At 34.0% G+C, this 25,345-nt stretch overlaps 4 protein-coding genes across 5 annotated transcripts; 2 read left to right on the top strand and 2 right to left on the bottom strand.

The window, feature by feature from the left end:
• Nucleotides 1-206: 206 nt before the first annotated feature.
• LOC106124041 (uncharacterized) lies at nucleotides 207-8,603 on the top strand. Of its 2 annotated transcripts, none has more exons than XM_013320604.1 (14): nucleotides 207-430; nucleotides 745-940; nucleotides 1,083-1,155; nucleotides 1,351-1,478; nucleotides 1,913-1,984; nucleotides 2,269-2,352; nucleotides 2,868-2,913; nucleotides 3,252-3,415; nucleotides 3,868-3,935; nucleotides 4,597-4,723; nucleotides 5,024-5,133; nucleotides 5,404-5,497; nucleotides 7,779-7,904; nucleotides 8,452-8,603. In XM_013320604.1, the coding sequence occupies exons 1-14, from the start codon at nucleotides 275-277 to the stop codon at nucleotides 8,523-8,525; spliced, it is 1,518 nt and encodes a 505-aa protein (XP_013176058.1). In that variant the 5' UTR covers nucleotides 207-274; the 3' UTR covers nucleotides 8,526-8,603. The 2 variants fall into 2 exon arrangements, with proteins under 2 accessions (XP_013176058.1, XP_013175981.1); XM_013320527.1 differs by having other exon boundaries at nucleotides 4,597-4,732.
• Nucleotides 8,604-9,188: 585 nt separating this feature from the next.
• LOC106122904 (GMP reductase 1) lies at nucleotides 9,189-18,614 on the top strand. The gene is made up of 8 exons (XM_013319086.1): nucleotides 9,189-9,333; nucleotides 14,718-14,837; nucleotides 15,444-15,534; nucleotides 15,879-16,045; nucleotides 16,890-16,955; nucleotides 17,310-17,432; nucleotides 17,709-17,925; nucleotides 18,343-18,614. Exons 1-8 carry the CDS (start codon nucleotides 9,247-9,249, stop codon nucleotides 18,510-18,512), a joined length of 1,041 nt encoding a protein of 346 aa, XP_013174540.1. The 5' UTR covers nucleotides 9,189-9,246; the 3' UTR covers nucleotides 18,513-18,614.
• A 1,517-nt stretch (nucleotides 18,615-20,131) lies between these two features.
• Nucleotides 20,132-22,570, bottom strand: LOC106123748 (uncharacterized). Its single transcript, XM_013320189.1, has 3 exons — nucleotides 22,469-22,570; nucleotides 21,896-22,042; nucleotides 20,132-21,402 (listed from the first exon to the last, which is right to left on the bottom strand). The coding sequence occupies exons 1-3, from the start codon at nucleotides 22,536-22,538 to the stop codon at nucleotides 20,159-20,161; spliced, it is 1,461 nt and encodes a 486-aa protein (XP_013175643.1). The 5' UTR covers nucleotides 22,539-22,570; the 3' UTR covers nucleotides 20,132-20,158.
• Nucleotides 22,571-23,415: 845 nt separating this feature from the next.
• On the bottom strand, nucleotides 23,416-24,921 carry LOC106125158 (uncharacterized). Its single transcript, XM_013322291.1, has 2 exons — nucleotides 24,795-24,921; nucleotides 23,416-24,524 (listed from the first exon to the last, which is right to left on the bottom strand). The coding sequence occupies exons 1-2, from the start codon at nucleotides 24,862-24,864 to the stop codon at nucleotides 23,416-23,418; spliced, it is 1,179 nt and encodes a 392-aa protein (XP_013177745.1). The 5' UTR covers nucleotides 24,865-24,921.
• Nucleotides 24,922-25,345: the final 424 nt, after the last annotated feature.

Here is a 25,345-nt window from a genome sequence, read left to right as displayed (position 1 = left end):
TTGCCTTCTTCTTCATCATCATCATCATCATCATCATCACGATATGTTTTATACAAAAATTTAAGTCACAGAAACCAACGCACGTAAAAAAGCACTGAATTTGTTTTTTTTCCTAATATATTTGCAGCAAAAAGTTTATATGTATTTAAAAAAAAGTAACAAGCTACTAAATCTCTTTCGTTACGAGAACAATAAAAAATTGACAGTCCATCTAGAAGATTAAACATCTGTCAGCAAACTTAATATTAACAAAAGGAATATAAAAAATGAAAAAATGAATTTAAAATACACATTTCTACTTCAATTTGTGATTGTAAATGTACTATATGTTTATTGTTTCAGTGTGGGAAGCAAAAGTAGTTTGCCCTTATTATCTATAGATCCAAAAGCAAGGACGTTGATAAATCAAACAGATAATACTACGCGAAGGGTAATTATTACAGCTTTTCTAGTAAAATACCTTAAATAGATTGGTAAACATATTAATAAAGATACGACTAAAGTAAATATCCAGCATTAGATTTGGCACGTCAGTATCAAAAGTACATTTATGCCAAATGTGCCAACTCAGCTCTGTCTTAATCAAATATTTGAAAAGAACATAAGGTTTTTATTTAATTTGGGATAGACCAAAAAATAATGAAAAACACTTAGATTGGATACTACCACAATAAACCGATAAAAATTCGCTAAATATGTTTGTTTCTTACTTTTTACGCAATAAAATGTGTACATTAATTACAGTACCTTCCATTTATAATGCTGATAGACAGAGAGCAAGACACAAGTGAATATTGGCGGGAAACAGAGATTTTGACACTTGTCCGTCATGATGAAGAGGGCATAGACTACGAGAAGTGCGAACAGAGTCCATCAGATGTCAGCGCCTTGCGTCTGCCAGCCAGGAGAACTGTCAGGCCGATTTGCAGAACTGCTTATGGTTGGGAAATTATTTGAAATGTTTAAAGAGCGAATGAGATGAAGATAATGACAGAATATCTTAATTGTTTTAATTTAAAATAATGGAGAAAGAGTAAATACTTTTTTTATTTATCTCTACATTGTCGGGTAAAACATTTCAGATTATCAACTTTGTCCACAATGTCCACGCTTCAGTAACCGGACAGAATGCGAGCTATTTAAGGACTCTTGCAAGTAAGATACCTTTATAATTAGTTTTTATTACGTGGTTAGTTAAGCAGTCCCTTAGTTAAACTACTTTGCATGTGACAGTTAAAGTTTAAAAAAAATAATAGCTTAATGAATCAATTTTACTTATTTTCCTCTCCACAGATTTTTAAAAGTAAAGAGATTGAGATTCTGTGTTGTCTGTCTTTGTCTTTTGTTTAGAGAGAGAACGGTCATCCCGAGCGAGTATCGTACATACTGTGATCAGAAATACGGCAAATGGCGCACCATGTTCCTGCCAGCTGATTATTCTCAATGCAGATGTTGTGACGAGTGCATATTTTATAGAGGTACACACGATAATTGCGATACTGTAGTGCAGTCTTTCCCAAAGTGGGCGATAACGTCCCCTTGTGGGCGCTGCAGGTCTCAAGTTGCGGGTTATAGTAAAAGTTTCCTTTAGAATTCTCCGTTAATATACATATATATTATAGGTCACAATAATTAATTAATTTAATTTGAAATTATAGTGGCTTTTAAATATGTAAAAATATGGGGCGCTAAAAAAATATTTATTCTCAAAGTGGGCAGTAGACAAAATAAGTTTGAGAACCATTGCTGTAGTGAATTGTTTGTGATTTATGGCGCCCAAAATGACTGAATGAAACCATAGACAATGACAGAACTTATGAAAGAAGTGCTGAGCTTTAATATTCTGAATTTTACGGCTATTTGCTTTTGTAGGCTTTAAATGTTACTTTTTCAGTGCTCTTTATTGTTTCAGAATTAGATCAATCGTGTATGGAAGACGAATATAGTTTTGATACTGAAGAATTTTTACCAGTCACCACTGTTGGTATGGCAATTTTACTATTATAAATGCGAATGTTTAGATGGATGGATGGATATATGAATGGTAGTTTGAAGGTATATCTGGCTGTCTGAAAGAACACATACGCTACTAATTATGTACGTTTTTATTTAATTCCGCGCAGACACAGCCGCGGACGAAAGCTAATGAAATAAAAAACCATACTCTTTATAAAATGAGTATTTTAAAGCATTTCTTTTATTGATTACTTAGTAGATTGTTTTTACAATAGATTCTTCTTGGTGTAAAAATTTTGAATATCCATTTAGATTTTAGAGCGGGCTGCAATCCTTATTGGGGTCATCCTGAACAAGAAGTTAAAGCGTTACGATGCGATCCTGTTTTACGCAGATGTAAGGACCAGACATTTATAATATAAAGAATAAAATATAAGAAATGAACACTGACCGTGGATTTCTCAGGTCAGGATCTCTGTATTAAGCAAATCGTCGTCCCTGTCTTTACTTTTGATAACACAGAGATAACAATATGTTTTGAACTGAGATTTTGGATTTGGAAAGCCGCGGTAAGTGATCATAAGCGATCATTTAACAATCTTGAGTGTGGCTCTTACCGTGTGTTACTAAAATTCCTGTTTAAAACATATTATGTTTGCTTTGTCAAACATGACGACGGTGACGATATCTTATATATAAAATTCTCGTGTCACAATTTTCGTTCCCATACTCCTCCGAAACGGATTGACCGATTCTCATGAAATTTTGCGAGCATATTGAGTAGGTCTGAGAATCGGCCAACATCTATTTTTAATCCCGCGCGCACGGGCGACAGCTAGTCTTTTATACAGAAATTTTGGTCTCAGAAACGAACATTTAGTGTCTAGTGATAAAAATTAATTTTATCTTAGGTGTTCCAGTAACTATACCAGCGCTACCCAGAGATACTTTGAGCGTGTAAGTTTGTTCTTCCCTTCATACTTTAGTTCTTCTACGGATAATAGAACTTAAAATCATTATAAAACTTTTTGTTATTGCTATTTAAAAAGTTGTGTAACTATATAGAGTGATGCTTAATGTAAAAAATTGTTAGGCTTGTTTAAAAAAATAACATTGTATTTGTGTATTTGGGATTAAACGGTAGCTACTGAGGTGCTTTACCTCTATAAAACTTTTCCGTCCATTATGAATCAACCTGTATAGTAATAGAAGTATAGCTAACTCGTTTTTAACTTATAACTTTAGCATTGCTTTTTCTTTAACTTCAAATTTTTAATTAAAAAACTTTGCCCTAGTCGTCGTAGTTTCCGTTACGAGCCACCGACTGTGGAAGAGTGTCCAGTATCCTGTCGCGGCTATGATTGTCAATCTTTAGTGCACGAAGATCAATGCCCTCAGGGTGCTTTCCTCCCCGACAAGGATTACTGCAACTGTTGTGGACGATGCAGCACATTTTTCCGTTAGTACAGTGAGGGAATTTATTTCAGTTCCCACTTTGGTGAGCTGTAATTTGATAATTATGCTGTGACAATTTTTTCCGAACTTTTCAAATGACGTCACGAAAATGGGTATCGAATAAACGTGTTCATTTGTACGCAAGTATGATATTTAACAGCTAACCGCAAACTCAGGATGATGAAGGTACTTTTAGATAATATTAGTTAGAATCCTTTGGTGCGAAAATGGCTTTCGTTACCAAGTCAAGATTGATTAGTGAGGGGACATAAGCGTTGACGTTTTAGTAAGGCTAGTGTTGCGCCGATACACCGGCAGTGTATCGGATTTTCTTCTTAACACGTACGTATTTCAAGCTTAGGATAACTCTAGTATAATAAAATCATTACTAAAGGGACTTAAGGATTAATGAAAAGTTAAGTAAATGTTGTTAAAGTAATCGTTTTATTTTTACAGAATTGAATCAAAAATGTGCAGAATTCAAGAAAACAATACATAAACTGAATGAAAGCGAAGAAATTGAAGTTAGTACATCAATAAACTACGTACCACATCATCAGCTCACTATACGTCCCCATCGAGGGGCTCGGAGCCTACTCCAAGTTAGGGTTCATTAGGCCATAGTCAACCACGCTGGCCAAGTGCGGGTTGACTTCACACATATCTTTGAATTTCTTCTCAGATATGTGCAGGTTGCATCACGATGTTTTCCTTCATTGTAAGAACGTCGGATAAATGTACATATGTAAATCGGGAATCAAAAAACACATTGGTAGATGGCGGGATTCGAACCCAGGACCTGCAGATTGCAAGTCAAGTGCTTAACCCCCATACTACTACATACTATTATAAATATATGTGACCAAAACCTTGATGTAAAGTCGAGATTTGGTTCAAAGAAGTCTTGATACTACTTTACCCTATCCTATTACCGTTATCACATACAAAAATAAAGATTCTATTCACACTAACCTTAGTCTTCGTAATTGGTACCTTAGTGTTTAAGCATTTTTATTTAATATACCATCGTGGTTAGACTAAGTGCATTCGCTTCGAAACTATTCCATTACGAACTTCAAAATTGTTTGGAACTGACGCGCGACGAGTTCTATACATTTTCGAAGTTCCTTATGGATTCGCTTTGTAGCGAATACATTTTATCTAGCCCCAATTATCATGTATCAGATAGAGGAAGAGTTCCTGGAGCCTGGCTGTGACGATGGGCTGGTGTGTCGTCAAGGCATCTGTCAAGACACGCACACGTTAATGTCGCGGAGTATGCAGCGTTTGAAGAGAGAGCAACTGCCGTTTGGTGCTTTAGGTTATTAGTACACGAACACAATAACATGAGACCCTAATCCCAAATCAAAGATACACCGTATACAAATATCTATTTAATGATAGAGAGGGCAGGATCAAATTTCAAGACAGTCTCATGTTATTGTTCATTAATCTTCTTAGCTGTACTATAAACTACAGGCTTGTTGTAGACATGTGTTTTCGTAAAAAAAAAGATGAATGACAGTTGTCCGATCTGTTTTATTTCTTTTGTTTTTTCAAATTAAATTTTCAGTAAAAATTAATTAATTTCCTTTTGTCTGCAACATTTTAGAGCCATGTAAACAAGAGATGAAGTATTTTAAAAAGAAGTACGGTGTGAATGGTCATCTTCATCACGAAGCTCCGCAATGCACTCCGCTATGGTTATACGCACCAGTGCAGGTACCGGGTTCAATCTATCTAATATTATAAATGCATCATTGGATGGATGGATGTTGGATGTATTCCCGGAACGGCTCAACCGATCTTGAAATGAAATTTAGCACAGATGTAGAACATAGTTTGGAAGAAAACATAGACTACTTATAATGCCGCGGTCGACAGCTATAAAACATAAGATTTGAATAAATCAACTCTAAATTATTAAAGTAATATTGCTTTAATACATTTCTCTCTAAAGTTTTGAAAATATTTTTTTTAATTTTATGACAGTGTCGTCGATTCGTCTGCTACTGCGCACTAGAAGATGGAAGCAAAATAGATGGAATAAAAGTACCCAGAGTGGAAGTATCAAATATGAACTGCGGTGAGATATTTTTTATCTCCACCTCTAATGGCTAACTATCAGAGGCCAGGTTTTCTTCTACAATATTTTTTCAACTCTCTCCTATATATCCTCCTTTTTTAAATTGGCTAAGAAAGTTAATGGCCATCAAGAAAATCAAACATCGCCTTTATTCGCATCTGTGGTTCAACTAATTTTAGGTGATCCGCTGCTTATTTGGCGCCTTTTCCTATAAAAATATGTTTCATATTGTTTTCTTTCTTTGCTTCCTCTAATAAAATAGTTGCTCCAGAAACAATGAGTTCTGGTTTCTTAACAAAAGCAGATAAAGAAAAAATAAATCATTCCTTTATTAGAAAAGGGTCTTTATAAATATCCTGACCTATTTTCTTTAGATTCTCTAAAAAAGTAAAGCTAGAATAACTCAATAGTTTGTTTGTGAGATAAGACACGCGCGTTGTCGTGACCTATCATTAAAGTCAAGACATAAAAACATTTTCCTTTCCATATTCTTATTTCTATATATGCATAATCTGTGTCTTTTATAATATATGCAATCATATATCTGTGTAAATAAATATCTTATATCTTTAAATGGGCAATTATATATATATATATATATATATATATATATATATATATATAATTGGAATCTCGGAATCGGCTCCAATGATTTTCATAAAATTTAGTATATAGGGGGTTTCGGTGGCGATAAATCGATCTAGCTAGGAATCATTTTTAGAAAATGTCATTTTATTCGAGTTTAATCGATATTCAACTTAAACATAAACTTAACTTTTTCTATCGGTAAGATCGAAAAAGATTATTCGTATTTAATCATTTTATTAGTAATTCGTACTTAAATATAATTTTCAAAAACCACAATTTAAAAAAAAAATACCGAGCAAAGCTGGTCGTCATCCAGATTTTGTTTCTTTAACCCTTATGTTCATTTTGTATAGTATACCGTACAGTCAGCGTCATATAGATCGTCACAGACAAGATATGCAAATATATAGGTACATCAAAAGTAATCAATTATATCGGTACAACAAAAGTCCTCAAAATAATAGATACATTCACCCTGCTCAAATACATCGGTACATACACAGCGTCAAATATATGAGTACATGCAAGATGCTCATAAATATCGTAGCAGCCACAGCGTCATAAGTAACGAAGCAGTCAAGGTGCGCAAAAATATCGGTACATTTGACAAAATTGAACTCTATCTCTATATACTTGTGATACAATTTGGAATAAACTACTTCTGTTACATTCATTTGACACTTTGTATTAACATTATAGGTTGTCCGGAAAGTTCGTTCTGATTTTCGATATAAAGCTTACAATAGACTGTAGCTAAAGTGGATTTCCACCATTATCAAACGTCACAAAAATTTCTATATTGTGAATAATTTCATTTCATTGGTTGAGATAAAAACTAATTTTTAAAATTTTAGCCAAAAATAAAAGACGTTTTAGGTATAGAGTCGTACCAATATAATTTAAAAACATTTCCAAAAATTTAAGAGAACAGGGTTTCAATTTTCCTTATAAATCGGCACGAACTTACTGGGCAACCCAATATTTTTCTTCTCCTGTCATAACGCTTAAATATAAAAGTTTGTCACGCCGAATATGACAGATACGTATTAACAAATTTTGCCTTGTCACAATATATACTAGTTTGGCGCAGTATTCTAGTATGTTTGCCGTAATATGTAAGTTTACCGGTTTGAATCTCAGGCTATTTTTTTTTCATTTTATCAATCACGGAGTTATTTATGAGCATCTTGCATGTACTCATATATTTGACGCTGTGTATGTACCGATGTATTTGAGCAGGGTGAATGTATCTATTATTTTGAGGACTTTTGTTGTACCGATATAATTGATTACTTTTGATGTACCTATATATTTGCATATCTTGTCTGTTACGATCTATATGACGCTGACTGTACATACAACTTTATAAAAATATACGATCACTATAAAATCATTTTTCACTTAGTTTTTTTTTTAACTTTGTTTTTTGCTTTTCTTCAAAAAAGAAATCTTGCCACAATAAGGGTTAGAGGCCAGCAACCGTACCGTTTAGTATTGCAGATGTCCATGGGCGTCAATGAAGACCTCAGTGTTACCGCTGTTCGTGTGCAAGGGGACTCTCTTATATTTTTTTTTATATTCTAAGGTGGCAAACGAGCGAGCGGCCACCTGGAATCGCTGAAATAGCAAAGTGACCGTTGCCCGTAGACATTCGCAATTGCAGATGGGTTGTCAAAAATATTCTTCTTTCTAGATTGCGCCCGTGAGAAATGTCGCACGTCATCGGATGTACAATGCGATGGATACGGCAACTACAAGGAGGCTGTATTCATGCCACACGTTGAGCAATGGCCTGAACAAGAGGAGGTTTACGAATCTGGTAAGTCTATGATTTTTTTACATCATAAGGCAAGTGAAGTGGCCACTTTAATTTGTTAAAATAACGTAGCGATCGCTATTGACATCCGCAATTGAAGATGCGTTGCGTTACCTCTAATCAACGGAGGACGGGATGAATAAGAACAGAATATTTCTTCTTTTCTGTCAAATCTAATTCCCCTTACCATCCTTATGAGAAAGGGATGGGAAGGGAGAGGACAGGAAAATTAGGCAATGTGTACCTTTTCTCGAAAATTTTCTCGTAGACCCTTTTTTTCAACTCAACTTTTCTCGCATACCTCGCATCTTAGGACTCTTGAGGACTTTGGGAATAATTGATTGGTGAGTAAGACATACCTAAAAGATGAGCCTTTCTTTCCTCTTCCTTCCGTTCCTCTTCCTACCCTTTAACGAGCCCTGTAAATCTATCGCGAATCATTTTACTGATTAGAGCACTCTAATAATCTTTGGATTGATCTTTCGGCATAGATTTTTGGGCTTCGCTATTTAATTAACAAATGTTCAATGTATTTAATATTTTCCAACAGATATTGGCGAAATGAAGGCTTCAACTGTGATAGATAATATCAAATACGAGGAGCCCTCATTGAACACAGTCTGAACTGTAATATTTAGTAAAATAACAAGGCAATTTACATATTTTTATCTTATATTCTATATATTGTATCTGGTTCAGTTTTAAAATGTTAATCTTGTAGTTTAAAATAAAATTAAAATACCGCCAAACGTTGTTTAAGTTAGTAATTATAAAAATAATTGAAATTAACCTTTATTTTTATAAAATTGTGAGAGACATGTGTAAGTTTTCATTCATCTTACACCTAGTGGCTGAAATTCGTACTTTTGCCCGCCCACGTGACGTCACGAGTCACGTTACAGCAATATCTATGTTGCCATCCCAATGAAATCTCCCAATATCGTGTTAAAAATATTTTTTATTTATCTACAACTTTGTAGTTCAAATTAGTAGTAATCGATATAATAAGGAAACAAAGAATATTAAATCATATGAAACGTTCATACAATTTTAATGTTTTAATTGAGAGAGCTGCCGAGTTCTGGAGGTCAAATTTTATTGTTTCGTGGCCGTATACGGCGTAAGGCTTTTTCAGGGTAGTGGACTGACACTGGCTGATGATGATGATATAATGTAGCATATATTATAATTATTCAATTTCTAATAGTCGAATTTTAAATTATATATGGCAACACTCATTGCTGCGACCGTAATATTTTTTGTCTGTGAGCCAGTCGATAACTGGCGCGGAGAGAGTGTGCGCGAATTTTTTGTTTTAAATTAAGACTGCAGTGTTGAGTGAAAAATGCCTAATATTATAAACGAGGTTAAATTAGACTTCAAAGATGTCCTCCTACGGCCAAAAAGAAGTACATTACGTAGCAGAAATGACGTAAGTTATAAATATTTATTGTTTTTATTGATGTTACTCAAATTGCAATATCAAGGTTCAGCGGAAAGGAAACTTTCAGCTGTTTTACTGTCATCAGTTGTTTTTTTTAATGAAACATTTTTTATTCTTTGTGAAAAAGGTACTGATTGTTTTAATACTGGCGGGAAATATTTACAGATTATTGACAATTTGTTTTCTTTTGCGAATTCATTTGTCTTTTAACTTGAACTAATTTTTACATCGTAGTTAAATACATCTTACTAATATGCGAATTACTATAAATGCGAATGTTTAGATGGATGGATGTTTGTTTAAAGATATCTCCGGAACGAATCAACGGATCTTAATGAAATTCAGAACACATGTAGAACATAGTCTGGAAGAACACATAGGCTACTCATAAAGGTTTTTTCGATAGGTATGGACGGAGTCGCGGGCGATAGCTAGTGTTACATTAAATTCTCTAGATAGTATTATTTACATGTCTAAGTCTATTTTTCAAAAGGCCGTATGCGTTATAAATGCTGTTTTATTATTAGATTTTCTCGATGTTAATTTCATTTTGGCATCATGAACTGTCAAATATACCTCGGCCGCGGAAACTCATTTGAGGTCTTCGTATATTTATTTATAAGTTTCTAGGGTTAATGGACGTATTGAAGAATGTGATTTAATACGATCAATCGAATACAGACCAAAAATATGACTTGCTTAAAACCAAATGAATAACGACGTCAACATCGTCAAATTGTCAAAGACTATACGCAATCGAGAAACACCATACGAAGTGGTCAAGTAATAAAAAGTATACAGATGAATTGAGAACCTCCTTTTTGAAGTCGGTTGAAAAGAGGAGGCTCAGGGGTGACGACGGACAGAGAGAAAGAGATAGAGAGAGGGAGAGAGAACAGTCTGTCTTTTTGAATACCTATTCGAAAATCAAAATATATTTTGCATCAAACAAGCTTACTTCTTACTAATATTATAAATGCGAATGTTTTCATGTATGTTTGTAAAAAGTTATATAAAGAACGGTTGGTTAGATATCGATTAAATTTTTCATACATATAGAACATCATCTGGAATAACACATAGGCTACTAATTATTTTTTTTTATTTGATATAAGGTAAATGCCGATTAAACCTTGAACAAAATAAAACCTATGAAATAAAGAACTAAATTCTCCCAATGTTTATTGAACCTATATGTTTGTTAAGTAAACTGAAACACGACAGTTTCCCCCCATGTTTGAATTCCTTCATGTTATTTTACCTAACCTTTCTCCTGTCGTTGATAAAAGTAGGGTACCGTTGCCAAGCAACCCCACCAAAGGTACATTATTGATTTTAAAATTATCTAGTGCGTGTACTTTGCGTTGTTTAACATCAGACAGAATAAATAGTCAATTCGATTTTATGCAATGCAAACAGTAGGTACATATCGTCAAATTGTATTGATTGTGTGAAAGAGGATATACGTAAGAAGGGGTGACAGACATGACAGCTAATAAAGATGTATGGAGGAGTAGTACATATCGTGCCGAACCTCCGTAGATAAGGGCAGCTTGATGATGATGATGATGATGATTACATATAGTCAAATTGATTGGAATTCAGATATTACACAAAACTACCTAGTCTATGTTTATAATGCTGATTGGATCTAGAATTTCTTACTAATATAAATGCGAATGTTTATATGAATGTTAGAAGGTATCTTTATAACGGCTGCATTGATCGTAATGGCATAGATGTAGAACATAGTCTGGAAGAACACATAGACTAATTAAGCTTTTTTTTATTAGCGAAACTGTTATGCCAATATAATTTCCAGTTTTTTTTAAATACTTATTTATGAATATATTTATATCTCAGTTACGTAAATAGCAATGTTAAACACGTGTCGACATGGCTATTAAGTTAATGCATTGTATATATGATGTCATTGGCGATTGAATAGTTTTCAAACAACTATGAGTTTAATATTTAAATAAAAATACGGAGATGAAAATAATAAAGCTTAATATTCTATCAAAAATCATGAACTTATCATCATCAGCTCACTATACGTCCCCACCGAGGGACGCGGAGCCTACCCTAACTTAGGGATGACTAGGCGATAGTCAAATCAAGAATTATTTAAATGAAATTGCAGATACTAACCGTGGGTTTTTGAAACCATATCTCTCTATATAAAATAGTAGCTGTCGCCCCCGACTGTGTCCGCGCATATGAAAAAGTAGATAGTAGTCGATTATTAGACGTACTGAATATGCATATAAAATTCAAAACAACGGTCCAGCTGTTTCGGAGGTACATTAACATTATTAACTAACATTGTGACACGATAATGTCCTTCATCTTGGGAAACCAGAGGTAACATTTTTTAAACGGCGATTCTAGACTCCGAAACCCGCGGTAAGTGGACAACATTACCACATATATGTATCTCGTAACGTAGCTCACTTATGCTCTTAAATTATTATAGAATTAGTTTAAAACAGTGTAAATCCTTACTAATATTATAAATACGAAAGTCTGTCTGTCTGTTGGACCTTCTTTCACGTAAAAACTACTGAACCGATTGAAATAAAGATTTGTATACAGATAGTCTAGACCCTGAGAAAGGACATAGGTTACTTTTTCACGCGGACGAAGTCGCGGGCACAGCTAGTATCTCATATAAAAACTTCAGTAAATATCTTACAAATGTTAGAATGAAAATCCGACACTACCGGTGTATCGGCGTAACACTAGCCTTATTAAAATATCAACATTTATTTCCTCACTAATCAATCTGACATTTGACTTTGTAACGAAAGCGTGCCATTCGCGACAAAGATTTCTAACTAATAATGTTTAAAATATAACAGTTTTCTAACAAAAAAACTATATCAGTGTATTAAGCAATATTAAGATGAAGGCTAGCTTTTTTCTCCAACATAACCTTGTAGCGTCGGAACGAGAATTTCACCTCTCTGCTGACATTGTTACAGTGAGATATGTTGGCGTGCTGCCAGCGGAAATACGCTGGCAACGCGCGCCCGCCTACGACTGACACAGTCTACATAAATCAGATGTGCTATACAATATTATATTTACTAGCAACAACACTGCTTACAAATGTTTCTATATATTTTAAATTATTAATATAAGATGGCTTTAAATTGTGTACAATAAAATTCCAATTTAAAAAAGAATGTAACGTATTTCAGAATAAGTTATTATAGATTTTTATAACAAAAAGTGTCTAGAAATAATTTGAAATTACCGTGCCATAGCACAAATCTGCAATATCGATAGTTTCTTAGTAAAGTGTACAGCAAACTTTAGACCTTGAGGTTGTAAATAAGAGTTAAGGGAGGTTTCTAGTGTTCTAGAGACGTTTTCAAATGCGTGGAACTTAATTATCAAATAATATTATTGGTATGCTGAGTGCAGCTACGCTGTGACAAATTTCTCACTAGTATTACTACACACATATTTGAAAAAGTATACAGTATCATTATTCTTTTACAAAAAAAAACTATACCCTTACATAATATTACTTGACCTGTTTTAAAGACGTAATAACCAAATCGTAATATTCTTTTTGTATGGATCATAAAGCAAATTTAACATCATAGAATTCCATGATATTTACCTAACAAACTTATATAACAATATTTTTATGAAAGTTTAATACTTAAATTATTTATTATTTGTTTATTTACTGCAATAAATCGCACGTGAATAATTTTGCCATGACTTTGAAACTAATTTTGTCAATCGTTCATTACCGGTTACAACTCTTATCTTGAATGTAATCCAAAATGATATCGGACAAGTTTTATTGCCAATATTCTCATAACCTTTTTAGTGAACTTTTGCATGTTTTAAACCTATTGTCGTCGAAAGGCAAAGGCTGTAGAAATATTCTGCCAGAATTGTCATGACAAATTAATTTTTAAATTCAACTAGCTGTCGCCCGCGACTCAGTCCGCACGGAATTAAAAAAGTAACGAATGGATGGATGGATGGATACAACATTATTAGTTGCCTATGTGTTCTTCCAGGCTATGTTCTGTGTATGCCAAATTTCGTCGTTCTGGAGATACATTCAAACAAACATCCATCTATCAATCTAAACATTTGCATTAATTATATCCATCATCAGCTCTGTATACGTCCCCACCGAGGGGCTCGGAGTCTACCCTAAGTTAAGGGTGATTAGGCCATAGTTAACCACGCTGGCCAAGTGCGGGTTGGTTGACTTCACACATATCTTTGAATTTCTTCTCAGACATGTGCAGGTTGCATGACGATGTTTTCCTTGACTGTAAGAACGTCGGATAAATTTACATATGTAAATCGGAAATCGAAAAACACATTGGTACATGGCGGGATTCGAATCCAGGACCTGCAGATTGCAAGTCTAGTGCTTGACCACTGAGCCACCGACGCTCTTTTATTATATTATTAAGATTTATTTCAACTTTAACCATCGAACAACAGAATCAATTGATAAATATTTACATTCTTTCCCCCGTGTATTTAAATAAAGCGGGAATTCCCCGTTTTAAAACAAACATATAAGAGATGTTATGGGGATTTCCCTAAAGTGACTGTGATTTCATTTCATAACAAAAAACCATACGAAAGAAAATTGCAAACCAATTTTGAAACTACAGACAAGACAAGAAATAAAGAAAAGCCCGCAATTAGTATACAAATTACAAGTTTCTTAGTTTATGGTTAGCGTGACAGGATCGCGTGATAAAGTACGCTTTGTTAACTTAAGGGAGGGTGAATTTAAGACTTTGCTTTATTACTAAACTTTATGTAGTTACATAGACCTAGTACATTAATAGCCCTTTTTACCAAGCCTGTCATACTCGAATTCAATAGACTGTTAGGTGTCGCCCTCAACTCTGTCCGAGCAGAATTAAAAAAATCTTTATTAGTAGGCTATCACCATGGTGTTAGGCTATGTTCCACATCTATGCCAAATTTCACCGAGATTCATGCAGCCTTAATGAGGATACCTTGTAACTAATATCCATCCATACATCTCAAAATTTACAGAGGCGGCGTACAGATGTGTGGAAGACGTTTGAATATTGATGTTTAGTTACACGTCGATATATTCTTGGACTGTATATCTTTGTATTTTTTTTCTTTTTATTTATCATTGTTATGTGTTATTTACTGTTATTATAAAATATGTTATCGTGTAAACTGTTATGTAAAGCGTGTATAGTGTCAAATTGGTTGTATACTGTAAGGATGCTATGCAGTTTTAAATAAATAAATAAAATCTATTTGCATTTATAATATTAACGACGATTTTTTTCCTTAAAATATCAGTTTGTGCAAGATTGGTTAACAATTTATTTTGTCTTCAGGTGGACTTATACCGAGAGATTACATTCCGTAACTCTGGACAGACGTACCGAGGTGTGCCTGTCATGGCCAGCAACATGGATACCGTGGGCACATTCGAGATGGCTAAAGAATTGTCTAAGGTAAGCTAAAATTTGACTAATAACACCCTGTATCATGTTTTTATGATGTTAAAGCGGGCTCTACCAGTGTTAAAATGTTCCGATGTAGCTATTGTGATGTTGCAGACTAAGTCTACTAGCGCCCTGGGCGAAATTTCTACGGCGCCATTTATATTTCCATAGCTTTAGGGCGGGACTGTTAACAGGGATTTGGGACTTGTAGTTCGCTTGTGTCGCTTCTTTCTGTGCGCCCTGGGCGGTCTTCCAACCACGCCCTACACTAACGCCGGCGCTGCTTGCATACAATGAAACCAATTCTCTACTAAACTAGTTGATACTGGTACTTACTGCGTTTGAAATAAATTGAAGACTCACTTCATTATTATGAAGTGGTTGATACTTCTACATATTTATTAGCAATAGTACTCTACTCATGAAACTAACGCAAGTCTTGGACTCCGGCATTAAACCTTTCTCAACCTAGTCCTGGACTTGGAGTACTCTTTGTCCTTTATCTAGCAAAAGCTAGAACGGCCAACTTCTTTCCATGTGGCTGAGCCAGTGGAGTCTTACGTGATAACTGGACAGAAATTGATGCCAGCATTTTGTTCCAATTCTTTGTTACAGCACGGATTATTCACATGCATCCACAAATATTACAGTATTGATGAATGGAAAAAGTTTGCCGCTGATCATCCAGAATGCTTAGAACAGATGGGTAAGTGTCCCTCCAGATTGTTTGGTAATTACTTCTAGTTTTTATAAGTTTTTTTTTTATAACATAAGGTGGCAAACGAGCGAGCGGCCACCTGAAATGGCTGAATAGCGAAGTGACCGTTGCCCATGGACATACGAAATTGCATACGCGTTGCCTACCTTTAATCGACGGAGGAGAGGATACACAGAAAGAAAATATTTTCTCCTTCCATGCATCCTCTCATCCGGAAAGTCCACTTCCTCTTCCCATCCTTTCCTTATGAGAAAAGTTTAGCTTTAATATAAAAAACAGTAAAGGTCTTCCTTACTTTTTTTAATCTGTGTCCTTCAAATCTTGGTCTTCAGCTGCCAGTTCGGGCACAGCGGAGGCAGACTTCGACCGGCTGTCTGAGATTCTAAACAACGTCAAAGATCTAAAGTTCATCTGTCTAGATGTGGCTAACGGATACTCGCAGCACTTTGTAGAGTATGTCAGACGAGTACGTGCTGCGTACCCTACACATACTATTATTGTAAGTAGCTTTTATTTATTTACTTATTTCTTGATTATTATTTTTATGTACTTCATTCACGTAAAAATCATTCAGATATATTGACGAGGAATTGACCGGGTGTTAAAATTCACGTTCAAACTTGTCTTAAAAAGAGACTTTGGTTATTTCCATCAAATATCTGTGTGAAGTCAAATAATCTGCATTCAGCCAGTGTTATTAAAATCAATCTAATTTATAATAGACTCGAAATTATGAGCCGTCAACAAAATGAATCTGGATTTACATAAAATCTTAAACCAACCTAATTATTCTAATCCCTCATTCTAACGGGCGATTTTTTTATCGCGCGTTAAAAAAAACGTTCAAATAGAACAAACGCTATGTTTCTCGTCGCGCAGTGTTGCATTTTGAAAGCTAAAGCGGCGTCTAGCGACGAAGACAGCCTCTAACGCAGAGTTTTAACGCATCTGTTGGCGACGTTTACAAGTGGACTCGCTCGGAAGACGTTCGATTTCAAGGAACCCGCGGTTCGGCTGCGCTTATCTTGTGCTGCCACAGCACGCTATTATAGGGCGGGTTTTCTTTGACAATCGTGTGTCGGCTGAAAGAAGCGGCGTCTTCTTACTTCAGCTGATAAACAACGGTGCGGCACAAGATATTGTTTGTTGGAGTCGGGGCGAACACGTATAAATATCACATTATTTTTGTAACTATGTGCATTCGTTTGGGAGTAATAAAGGCGATAGTTTGTCCGATCAACTACAGCTTTCATTTACTTATACAGTCCACTTCAGCGTAGTTAAAAAGCGCTCGTGTGAATTAGGCTATATTGTATGAAACATAGTCGTATTATAATTTTCAGGCTGGCAATGTAGTGACAGGTGAAATGGTTGAAGAGCTCATCTTATCAGGCGCTGATATAATCAAGGTATTTAAATATTTTATGTTTACAATCACGATTACGTTATACCAAACAAACTTTTGTTCGTGTTTGTATTTTGTAATGTAATAATAAGTTGCATTAATACATGATTTTACATCAATTTAACTTCAGACAATTTTTACAAGTAAAAAGTACAAGTACAAGTAAAAATCATAATAATTATTATTTAAGTTTTTTTTAATTGCGCGCGGAGAGAGTCGCAGGCGACAGCTAGTTATAGAATAAACGTAAAAGGTAAAAGTAATATAAGTGGTCGGGGATGACATTTTTTTACTTTTTTCCCGCCTGAAATAATTTATAGATAAACTGGAACAGATTATAGTGCTCGTTCATTTCCAGGTTGGTATAGGTCCAGGGTCTGTGTGCACGACACGCATCAAGACCGGCGTGGGCTACCCACAGCTTTCCGCGGTCATCGAGTGTGCTGACGCCGCGCACGGATTGAAGGGACATATTATTTCTGTAAGTTAAATAATGTACTCGTAAAATATAGGTACGAGTTATTTGATTTGGCACGTCAGGAACAAGACGATCCTTCAGAGCTACGTGTCAAAACAAGGGTATTTTGTCTGGGAATAGGGTGGTAATAACTATAATTAATTAAAAACTAAATTAAAATGTCAACAGTAGTTTTGATGATTTTTGTTTTTATCACTAGATGGCGTTGGAATCATTATAGATCGCGGTATTGTTGTGTTCGAATTTTTTTTTTTTAAGGAATTTGTTCCATGATTTCAGGATGGTGGCTGCACATGTCCTGGTGATGTGGCGAAGGCATTCGGTGCTGGTGCCGACTTCGTGATGGCGGGTGGAATGTTTGCTGGTCACGACCAGTGTGGAGGAGATGTGGTCACCAAACCGGACGGCAAGCAGGTGAAGCTGTTCTACGGTATGTCGTCATCCACCGCTATGTTGAAGCATTCCGGTGGTGTGGCTGACTATAGATCGTCGGAAGGTTAGTGTTAAAATTCAACGGCTATTTTGAGTTTTTATCTAACAGGGTTGAGCCTAGATATAAGGATTTAATTGTATATTACTTTTTATACAAAGACCTTAGCGTTTTTAACTAGAATAACAAGACAATTTTATTCATAAATTTGTACTTTTGGTTGTTTTACACTATTCCACTACAGTAGGAAAGTAGCGCTGTCTTGGCAAGATATATCTCGGCTTCTTGGCGCCGGTAACTGTGCCAGTTGTATGCCAGCGCCGATTTACTGTACTGGCATAATGTAACCCAGGCATTATATAAACATACCAAATATAGTTAATCCCTATACATTTTTTATTTTACACAATACGACATGACGTCATCAGATTATAGTCTCATGTTATTGTGGTAGGGTTTTATGGCTTGTTTCATAATTTCCAGGTAAGACAGTAGAAGTAGAATACAGAGGTGACGTGGATGTGACAGTCAAAGACATACTAGGAGGTCTGAGGTCTGCCTGTACGTATGTCGGTGCGGCGCGACTCCGGGAACTGCCGAGACGTGCCACCTTCATACGATGCTGCAGGCAAGTCAACGATACATTCTCTTAACTTATGCTACCCTGGTACTTACGATAGCTTCATTTAGTTCAAAAATCGTAAAAAAAAATAACAAAATTTAAATAATCTCTGAATTAATTAAATGTTATAAATATTTAAATTATAAATAAAATAAAAAAATAATGTTCCGACTTAATAAAAACAAATATTAAATAAATAATTTAAATAAAATCTTCAATTTTAAACAAAAAAATAATATTATTAATTAAATTCAGAATATGCTTTCGAAATATTCGGTAGATAAAATTTTTTAGTTGCAAATTATTTTTAGAAATTCTAATTTAATATTTTAATTTTATGATCTTTAATAATGAATCTTATATGTTTATTACATCTGTTTATACAATAGTGTGAATTGTTATATTTTATTTAGGCAACAAAAAATATAATTAATTTTGGTATGTAATTAGTAAATTTATATATCTCTATCAACGCAACAATTAGCTGGTGCTATATACTTACAATGTTATCTCATATATATTACATTATGTATTTTATAGAATAAGTAGAAAAAATCTATATGGTAAAGTCCGTGATAACTATTAAAAACTATGTTTAGAAATACCAATAAAGAATTAAATAATGAAATTTAAATGTATTCAAAATAAAATATTGAACGAATTTTAAATAATTAATTATAATTTTTAAATCAAAATATTATTTTTAAAATTCTATTTTATTTATAAATATTTATATTTTATTTAAGATCTAGCACAAATATAGCGATTTATTATATTTATAAGTTTATTATTTTACTGTAATTTATTGCATTGTTATATTTAATAAATGTAATTTAAGATAAATGTTTTAGAATGTTATTTAAAAATAAAATGTGATCTTATTATGATGTTGTTTTTGTTATTAAAAAAAAAAACAAGAACGCACATATTTAGTCTGTGCTATAATGCGTTGGTTTTAAACATAATAATCATACTAATATTACAAATGTTTGGATTTATGGTTAGATGAATGGATGGATATTTGTTTAAAGGTATATCCAAGACGACTGTATTTATCTTGTTGAAATTTGACATAGGAGTAAAACATAGTCTGGAAGAATACATCTTACTAATATTATAAATGCGAATGCTTAAATGTATGGTTTAATGGATGGATGTTTGTTTGAATGTATCTCCAAAACGGCTGTATTTGTTTAGCTGAAATTCGGCTCACAAATAAAACATAGTCTGAAAAAGCACATTTTACTAATATTATAAATGCGAATGTCCAAATGGATGTTTGTTTGAATGTATCTTTAGAACGACTTTATTTATCTTGCTGAATATTTACATAGAAATAAAATTTAGTCTGGAAGAATCTTACTAATGTTATAAATGCGAAAGTTTAGATGGATGTTTGTATGTATCTCCAAATCGGCTGTATTATATTTGTTTAGCTGAAATTTGGCTCACAAATAAAACAGTCTGATAAAGCACATTTTACTATTATAATATTATAAATGCGAATGTTTAGATGGATGGATTGATAGATGGATGTTTGTTTGAATGTATCTCGCTGAAATTAAGCATAGAAATAAAACATAGTCTAGAAGAAGACATAAGCTACTAATTAAGTTTATTTTTTAATTCTATCAATAGTTAATTAAAGTATTATCAATGTATATATTTATTTAATAATTAAATGTCCTTATTCTTTTCTATTTTTAAACAATCATTAGTAGTACAAATAGCGTTACCATTATCTAAACAAAAACATACATTGCAATCTAATTTATAAGAACCACCTTTCGGACATGGATCTGGGTATTCCGGTAATACTGGTACCAAATCAACAACAACAGGAGCTGGTTTAACACAATTATGAGTGGTACATTTCCATAATTTACCATTTACAGCACATTGGCAAATATTACAATCATTTGTGTAAATGTGTAATGGTTGACAATATCCATATAGTAATTCTAATCCATGTGTATGGATTTCTTTGTCTCCACGTATCCTTGAACATCTTGTATCAATAATACAAGTTTCTCTTTTAACTTCTAATATGTCACATCGACATATTAAACAATTTCTTTCATATATAGTGCCTTGAACACAATCGGTGACAACTAAATCCATTTTCGGTTTAGGATTACATTGTTTTATTGTACAACTGAATGTTGTTACACCATTTTGCTTTTCACAATAACATATTTCACAATCCCTGTTATATTTTGTACCGGGTAGACATTCGTGATCGTCTACAGGTGTTAAACTGGACTCGAATGTACTAAGCTGTATTGCTTTTATAGGGAATCGTTTTAAACATTGCCTCGTCGTGCAATACATAGATGAGTTATCATCGCAAAAACATAGATTGCATTCGACGTAAAATATTTGACCTATTTCATAATTTTCACAAATCGTTTCGTTATTTTTCGTTTTATTAGAATTACTTTTTTCCACAGATGTACAATTGTCACAGAGTAGCCGATTATTACGTAGACATGTACAAGTTTGACAGCCGAGAGAATAAACCATAGTTGTATTACATGTTGCGTACACTTCTACATCTTCTTTAGTCTCTGGTTTCTCTTCGATTGTAGTTGCGTTTAAAACAGGATCTTCATTGGAGCATGTTAATTTCGTACAGAATTCTAAATTTAAAAGTCCAGTTGACGGACAGAAACATACATTGCAACTTATTAGATATAATTTGGTTGGTTCACATTTCTGCGTTACCTCAATACCTCGGGTTACTTCAACTGAATGTAGGATACGGAAGATATCTCTACAGACAGGGTTAGGCCAGTAGCCGTCTTCGTTGCATACACAAAGGACAGTACCACGTCTGTAGTACACTCCTGGGACGCAAGCTGACTCTGTTGAACGCCAGCTACCTTTGCCTTCCATTCCGACGTTTATTTCCTTAATAGCATCTATCAATAATAAAACATATAATGTTACTAATATTATAAATGCGAATGTTTAGATGAATGTTTGTTTATAAGTATGTCCGGAACGGCTTAATGGATCTGGTTGAAATTGTTTTTTATTCCGCATGGACAGAGTCGCGAAGTTTAAATAAAATTGACGAAAGATTAATCGACGTTGATAACGGAAACTTGCGTCTCTAACTTAGAATGGGGGTAACCTTTACCCCCAACTAAGTTATGTAACCCTTAGCGAATAAATACAAAGTGATGATTACTAACTTAAAAATCTCGCTCTTAGTCAGCAGCAATTTACCGTTGTTTTCCAAGACTAAAATCCCTTAACATATCGTAATCCCTGTCATTATTTTTGACATGCTCAGAAACTCACGATAAACCAGAAGTAACAGGTCCATTCTTACAGAGTTTGATCGTGTTATAATTTTATTTGTATTTAGTCTTGCTAGTTTTGTAAGATGATAAATAATGTCATACTAACCGTTGAAATGTCCAAACATATCAACCTGTCCGCAAACGCGAGCACTACATCTGTACTGATAAGTAGAGTCGCACCAACACCAGTTACAATCATTTAGTACGTGAGAATTCTTCTTACAGCGTTCATGCCACAGTGTAGCAGCCACCGCTAATATAAAAAAATATTGTTATCCCTGTTTTTTTCAACAAGAATGAATGAGATGGTTTATTACACGTTAGTTGTTGGCAATAGTACGATAAAATTGTAGTAGCATTGAATGTGTTAAGATATTTTAACAGTGGTAGAGACAGCAGATAGAGATCCAGGTTTGCGTTAGAGAAGGTTAAGGCAGTAACGGATTTAGCTCTGCTAGGGCCAAGGGCGCCTTCTTTTTTATCATGCCTTTGTACCTCTGTGTAATCCGCCCAACTGCGCCTTATCCTAACGCCGACCCTTGGTTAACTCCCTTAAATGTAAGTTTAAGAGGGAACTATAAACCTTAGGATTTTTTTCATTTCAATTGATTTATTATAACATGTTTATGTTTAAAAAAATAAATAATTGTTTTATCTAAACTATATAAATTGTACTTACGTTGTTCATATTGCGCTGTAAATACATATGAGAAAATATCTATGTATATAATCAAAAGTAACAAACACATTCTATATATTCAACAAAAACAATTTTGTTCGAAATTTTAAACCGAAATGAACAAATTAAATCGATTTTAATTAATTGTTATTTCATAATCAATCACTAATTAATTAAGTTGCAGTTAGTCAAGTTAATAACTATTTTATTAGCTTTACATTTGAAAATAACGCGAAATCACATCCACTAAAGTCGTTTGCCTCAAAACATTTTAGATTAAAAACAAATTAAAAAGTAAAATATTCCACCGCTCTACCAAAGCAGCTCTTAATAACACTTTCGGTACTACTACCCAAAATCGGCCTGATGGGGGGCTCAACTTTAGTACGCTTCTGTGTCGCTAGTTGGGAATTATATCAAGTAGTAGGAGGTCTATAGAGACAATGATTTCGACTAGTGATTATTAAAATTAGTAAATTTTTTTTGTATCATAAGATGGCAAACGAGCGAGCAGCCACCTGAAATCGCTGAAATAGCGAATTGACCGTTGCCCATAGACATACGCAATTGCATATGCGTTGCCTACCTTTAATCGACGGAGGAGAGGATGCACAGAAAGAAAATATTTTCCCTTCCCATGCATCCACTCATTAGTACATAATTGACATTAGTAATATTTGTGTTGTCAGGTCGAAATAGACTCGATATGCAAGATGAAAGGAAGCATTTTGATACCACTAACGCATCAGGCATAAACTCACACTCATCTCTGACAACTCACATACAAACAATTTCGAAAATAATTCCCAGATCACGAGTATATAAATTAATTCAATGTAAATTGGATTTATCAATTTTTAATTAACTTATAAACTCTAGAACTAACATAATTGAACAGTAATGGAAAGATAAAAATGTTATTTAAATATTTATTATATACAGATTTGTCAACATAATTTCTTTGTACATAATAAATTACCATTTCTCATGCAGTAACACATGTTACAATCTTTAGCTATTTCTGAACCAGGTTTGCAAGCGCTCCGAGAGTCTAAAGATACCGCTCTTCTCGAAGGTGATTTCCGAAGCCCCAAAAACTTCTTAAAAATTTCCGATAAATTGATTTCACGATAATAAGTTTCATCGGACTTATTATCTTGATTTCTCAAACCAACTTTCGAAGGTACTTCTGCTTTAATTTCAAATTTACTGGTGATAACTTTCTTTGGTTTTTTTCTTACCGGTGTCGCAACTTCCGAATTTTCATCGCTCTTTTGCTTGTGAATATTTACATGTTCTTCGGAAGCTATCCTATCTAATTCAGGCATTCTTGTACCAGTATTAAGACTACTTAAATTCGCATCATCGTCTTCAGATTCAATGGAATTTGAATCAGAACTTCTATCTACATACATTCTTTGGGCATTCATTGTTTCTTCGTTTTGTACCTCATTGTATTCAGGTGGAACGGGTGCTGGTGCATACTTAATTTCTAGCGTATTATTCGATTGAAAGTTTTTAGCTCCTACTCTTAATAGTTTTCCAGTGAATGGTATTAAGTCAATAGTATCCTTCAAGAACATATCACCACAGACAGAGAAACTGTATTTACCAAGTATAAGCTTTTCTAAATGTCTATTAGCTGGATTACATACTAATTTATTCTCGTTAACGCAATAACATAGTTGGCAAGGTGCGAATGAATACCATGTTTTTGGGGTACATTTGCCCGGTATCGATTCTATGGATTTGCGACTATTATTTAATATATTACCACTTTCACATGTATGTCGAGTACATTTATTAATGTTTATTTCTCCTTTATCATTACATTCACATATGTTGCAATGGACGCTTACATAAGAGTCCTCTTTACATTTGCTTTTAAATACTGTGTCGTTGTAAAATTTTTCAAAAAGCAATGAACAATTGTTGTTAGGCCAATGTCCAGTTTTTGTACACATACAAGCTTCTAAGCCGTTCACATATGTTATGTTAGGTTGACACGATAATGTTTTCCTCTCCAATTTATTCGTTCTCAATATTATTGGTTCATCTAAAATTAAGGTTAAATATTACATTTAATAAGTAAACTATTATTATTACTATATCTGATTTGTTCTAATATTATTGATGCGAATGTTTAGATGGATGGATGTTTGTAGGTATGTCCGGAACGGCTCGACGGACCTTGATGAAATTTGCCACAGATGTAGAACATAGTCTAGAGGAACACAGGCTACTCATTAAAGTTTTTTTTTAATTCCACGCGGACGGAGTCGCGGGCGACAGCTAGTGGCAATAAAAAAGGAGAATATTTTTGTACCTGTATAATTATTTGAAAACACAACATTTAACAATGTTGCACCAATAAATAAAGTATTTAACGACCACATGCTTGAATTTGTTGATGAAAAAAAATCTAATTATTCCGAATTGAATCTGAACACATGATTGCACAAAATTTAATCAAATGAATATAAAAATTAACGACGCGCTAAAATACTAAACTAGTTAATTGCTAATAAACATAAAAAATCTATCAACAGCAGTTTTTTTTTCCTCTTTTTGTCGCTGGGCACTATGTTCTTTTGATAGGCAATTCCTGATCGACCATAGTGTAATTGGTCGATATTCTAGCTTGGATCGGATTTGACTTCGGTCTTTATTAATCGGTCTTTTCGACCTGCCAGAAATCTAGTTGAACCAGTGACTAAGTATGAGGTATTTGCACCAAACTTTTTAAAGATAGACAGCAACGCATATGCAATTGCGTATGGGCAACGGTCATGTCGCTAATTCAGTGATTTCAGGTGGCCACTCGCTCGTTTGCCACATTATGATATAAAAAAACTACACATGCCACAGCAGTAAGCA

This window comes from Papilio xuthus, unplaced genomic scaffold, assembly GCF_000836235.2.
Source record: "Papilio xuthus unplaced genomic scaffold, Pxut_1.1 DF829758.1, whole genome shotgun sequence".
Classification (NCBI taxonomy): domain Eukaryota; kingdom Metazoa; phylum Arthropoda; class Insecta; order Lepidoptera; family Papilionidae; genus Papilio; species Papilio xuthus.
This window is presented reverse-complemented; position numbering and strand designations above follow the sequence as displayed.